The sequence below is a fragment of the Amaranthus tricolor genome, chromosome 10 (assembly GCF_026212465.1).
Source record: "Amaranthus tricolor cultivar Red isolate AtriRed21 chromosome 10, ASM2621246v1, whole genome shotgun sequence".
Taxonomy (NCBI): Eukaryota; Viridiplantae; Streptophyta; class Magnoliopsida; order Caryophyllales; family Amaranthaceae; genus Amaranthus; species Amaranthus tricolor.
The window spans coordinates 27,960,992-27,966,166 of NC_080056.1; the positions used below are offsets into that span (position 1 = coordinate 27,960,992).

At 39.0% G+C, this 5,175-nt stretch overlaps 1 protein-coding gene across 1 annotated transcript; it reads right to left on the minus strand.

The window, feature by feature from the left end:
• Window positions 1-238: 238 nt before the first annotated feature.
• On the minus strand, window positions 239-2,470 carry LOC130825017 (uncharacterized). Its single transcript, XM_057690043.1, has one exon. It carries the CDS (start codon window positions 2,468-2,470, stop codon window positions 239-241), a length of 2,232 nt encoding a protein of 743 aa, XP_057546026.1.
• Window positions 2,471-5,175: the final 2,705 nt, after the last annotated feature.

Here is a 5,175-nt window from a genome sequence, read left to right on the forward strand (position 1 = left end):
GACTAACTAAACATGAGACATGATTAAGCTTGATCCTAAACCTGGCTTAATCATCTCTAAGACTTTGTTTCATTATAAAAATGAAAATACAAAATAAAAATTAAAGAAGAAGATTTAGTTCATGATTACAAAATTAAAAGACTTAACATTTGAACCTTGAATTTGAGCATCTTCCATATGATGAATCATGGTATTGATCCGTGTTAGTTCATCAGAACCAGATGTAGGTGATCCTACATCAGTAGATGAGTATGTCATCTAGGTAAACAACTATAAACTTCCCTAGGAAAGGTCTCAAAATCTCATTCATCAGGCGCATGAATGTGCTAGGGGCACCTGTCAAACCAAAGGGCATAACAAGCCACTCATACAGCCCATACTTGGTCTTGAAGGCTGTTTTCCACTCATCCCCTGTTTTCATTCTGATTTGGTGGTATCCACTCCTGAGATCCACCTTGCTAAACCATTGAGAACCCCCTAATTCATCCAAAATGTCATCAATCCTAGGTATGGGGAACCTATACTTGATGGTTATGTTGTTTACACTACGGCTATCAATACACATCCTCCATGTGCCATCCTTTTTAGGCACAAGAAGAGTGGGTACTGCACAAGGACTCAAACTTTCCCTAACATAGCCCCTCTTCATCAAATCCTCTACCTGTCTCTGTAACTCTTGGGCCTCTTTGGGATTAGTCCTATAAGCAGGCTTATTAGGAAGACTAGCCCCAGGTAATAAATCAATCTGGTGTTCCACCCCCCTGAATGGTGGTAATCCAGGTGGCAGATCAGTGGGAAACACATCCTTATATTGTTCTAATAGCTCAGTCATCTCAGCAGGTATAGGTGTGGGATCTTGTACTTCTTTGGTGACTAACAAATACAACTCTTCTGTTCCCTGCACTTCCCTTTCACACTCTCTTCTATTCATTAACTGCACATGTTCCTTAGAGGGCTTGGGTGGCACTGCTCTGTGTGGGGGCAGGGGTAAAAATTCTTTCCTCTTCCCATAGTGCCTAATAGTGTAAGTGTTGTCATATCCATTGTGCATGGCTTTCTTGTCATATTGCCAGGGCCTACCTAGCAAGAGGTGACATGCATCCATATCTAAGACATCACATAAAACTTCATCCTCATATGTTCCCAAAGTTAAGGTCACTGGGCACTGATGTTTTACTGAACCACTAGCCTTGGTGTCTAACCATTTCATTTTATAGGGATTAGGGTGAGCCTTAGTCTTTAGGTGTAACTCCTCCACTAGCTGCTTACTGACACAATTTGCCTCACTCCCACTATCAATAATCAAATCACATACCTTCCCCTGTATTTTACATTTTGTTTGGAAGATATTCTCTCTTTGGTCTGATTTTTTGCTCAAGGGTGTGTTGTGAAAGCTCCTTCTAATAATGAGGCTCAAGTGCTCTTCTTCAGGGGAAATTTTCTCCAGTTCTCCTTCTTCCTCAGAATCTCCTTCAAAAGGGTGCCAGTTCCCCTGCTCATCTCTTATAAATGTACCATCATCATCACTTAAGCTGGGAGGGTCTAACTCTTCCTCTTGCCCATTCTTTAACACCAAGAGTCTCTTAGGGTTAGTGTTTTGCCTAATGTCAGTCCACTCTCTCATGGTAAACGCCCTTGCATTGGGACAATCCCTCTTATAGTGTCCCCTCCCATTGCATTTAAAACAAATGATGTCCTGTGGCTTGGTGTGTGACTCTGTTCTGGGGTTAGTAGGTTTAGGTCCAGAGGGTGGTAACTCCTTCCTAGGCATGGTCACAGCACTAGTGTTCCTTGGGGTATAGGTCCTGTTGTTCCTCATTTGGGGGTTTGCTGCCCTGTGTTGCCTCTCAATTTCCATGGCTATAGAGGTAGCAAGTTGTAGTGTAAGGTCAGGTGTATTCATCAATCTCTCCCTAAATTCTTCCCTTAATCCAGCTATAAACTTTCCTACTTTGTTTTCCTCAGGTTCATGAAGGTCACAAAGATGATACAATCTCTCCCATTCATTTAGGTAGTCCTCTACTGACCTAGCTCCCTGTTTCATGGCATACAACTGTACCCCCAGTTGCTGCTTGTATGTGGATGGAACATATCTTCTCTTCATCTGCTTCCTAAGTTTATCCCAAGTGCTAATCCTATTCCTTTCTTCCCTAAGTCTTTGTTTTTGAATGCTTTCTAACCAAGCTGCAGCTGATTTGGTTAGTTTGATCTTGGCAATCTTAAACTGTTGGTTTGGGGGTGTTTCCTTAAACTCAAAGTATTCTTCCATTCTTCTTTCCCATTCCAGGTACTTGGAGGGGTCATGTGAGATGCCATCAAATTCAGGAAGATCGATTTTAATGGTCCTATCCTCATATGGTCGAAAATTAGGGTTTGGCATAGGTGGTCTGTTCTGATTATCGATTCCTAAATGCGCAAACAACCTATCCAATTTATCCTCAATTACTTCAAACCTAACATCCCGTTCCATGGTCTCTAAGTCACAACAGCTAGATAACCAGCACAGAATAATCCCAAAATTTTTCGAAGACAAACAAATAACAAAGAAAATCGCAATTTCGAAGAACAATTCGTGTTCAGACGAAGAATGAATAATGCAATGAATTGAACAATCTGTAATTGACAATTAAAAACGAAATCAAAGTAAAGGAAGACACTCCCTGAACGTTGTGGAATTGGAAATGCAAAAATCCCCAGTTCTATCGCTTTTTTTAAATCGCCTTCAAATTCTTCCTTCAAAACAACCCAGAACAAATGGCAAGTTCTTCAAAACGTCCTTCTGATATACCCTCCTTTGTCCCTTTCGTGAATTGGCTCTGATACCAAGTTGATGCAAAACTAAGACTGAATGTAGTCTTTGTTATGCAAAGATCAATGTGGAATCAAATTATGGCCCAAATACTCACGTATAATCTCAAACTAATCAATGTAAACAAGCCCAGAACACTTAGAACAACCAAGAAGATGCTTCTTGATTTTCAGACGTGTGGGTTACTGGACGTTGTTCCAACCCTTACACTATCCTAAGGAGTATGCAAGGCAAGGACTATTGTTCCTTGTATAGAATGCTTCCCTGAGATTATAGGTTTGCCTGAAAACCTATGAATTCCCCGGCCAAAGAATAACTATTCCTTGAAACAAGTTTGCAAACAAACTCGAAACAAACAAACACTTGTCTGAACAATGAAACTCTGATTTTATTCTCAATATCAAACGTGAATCCAAATACATGAGAGTCCTAGTTATTTATAGAGTTTTTACATCTCAAAATAGCCGTTACCAGGGCTGCCTAAAGCACGTGGCAAATAACTAACAAAACAGAAAGTTAAAACAAGGCCAACACTTAGCCAAAAAAACAGATGTTCTTTTCTTCTGACCAGGTCTCCTTTAGCCAATCCTAGGGTCTTCCTGGTGGTTAGTTAGCAGCACCCTAGGGCCTCTATGGCTTGGTCCATGTAGGGAGATGCCATTGGTGTCTTCATCTTGGTCCAGGTACTCCTGGTCTGGGCTCAGTAACGTCAGTAAGGTCAGCTGGTCGTCAGAATCAACTGTTACTCTGTTCTTGCATTCTGTTGGTTCTCCTGTTCCCAAAGTGTTATCTTCTGTTGTGCCTTGATCTTTCTCCATCCCAATTCGTATTCTTAAGCCCATATTCGATGTGCGGGAAGTATCATTGCTGGACCCTTGGTCTTTCTGAGTGTTTGGCGTAGAAGAAAAGTTGGGAACACTGTCCTGTTCCTGATCAGTACTGCCATGGTCACTGTTCCCTGATGCATTTGCATCAAGAATGAACAAGGATCAATGATCAATGAACAATGAACGAGGAAGAATGAACAAGGATCAATGATCAATGAAGAATGAACGATGAAGAATGAATAAGGATCAATGATCAATGAAAAATGAACGATTAAGAATGTACAAGAATAATTGATCAATGAAGAATGAACGATGAAGAATGAATAACCATCAATGATCAATGATGAATGAACGATGAAGAATGAACAAGGATAAATGATCAGTGAAGAATGAACGATGAAGAATGAACGATGAAGAATGAACGAGGATCAATGATCAGTGAAGAATGAACGATGAAGAATGAAGAAGGATCAATCATCAATGAAGAACGAACGATGAACAATGAAAAAGGATCAATGATCAATGAAGAATAAACGATGAAGAATGAACAAGGATCAATGATCAGTGAAGAATGAACGATGAAGAATGAAGAAGGATCAATGATCAGTGAAGAATGAACGATGAAGAACGAACAAGGATCAATCATCAATGAAGAACGAACGATGAACAATGAAAAAGGATCAATGATCAATGAAGAATGAACGATGAAGAATGATAAAGGATCAATGAATAATGAACATTGAAGGATGAAGAATGAACAAGGATGAATGATCAGTGAAGAATGAACGATGAAGAATGAACAAGGATCAATGATCAATGAAGAACGAACGATGAAGAATGAACAAAGATCAATGATCAATGAAGAATGAACGATGAAGAATGAATAAGGATCAATGATCAATGATGAATGAACGATGAAGAATGAACAAGCATCAATGATCAATGAAGAATGAACGATGAAGAATGAACAAGGATTAATGATCAATGAAGAATGAACAAGGATCAATGATCAATGATGATTGAGCGATGAAGAATGAACAAGGATCAATCATCAATAAAGAACGAACGATGAACAATGAAAAAGGATCAATGATCAATGAAGAATGAACGATGAAGAATGAACAAGGATCAATGAATAATGAACATTGAACAATGAAGAATGAACAAGGATTAATGATCAGTGAAGAATGAACGATGAAGAACGAACAAGGATCAATGATCAATGATGAATGAACGATGAAGAAGGAACAAGGATCAATGATCAATGAAGAATGAACGATGAAGAATGAACAAGGATCAATGATTAATGATGAATGAACGATGGAGAATGAACAAGAATCAATGATCTATGAAGAATGAACGATGAAGAATGAATAAGGATTAATGATCAATGATGAATGAACGATGAAGAATGAACAAGGATCAATGATCAATGAAGAATGAACGATGAAGAATGAATAAGGATCAATGATCAATGATGAATGAACGATGAAGAATGAACAAGGATCAATGATCAGTGAAGAATGAACGATGAAGAAT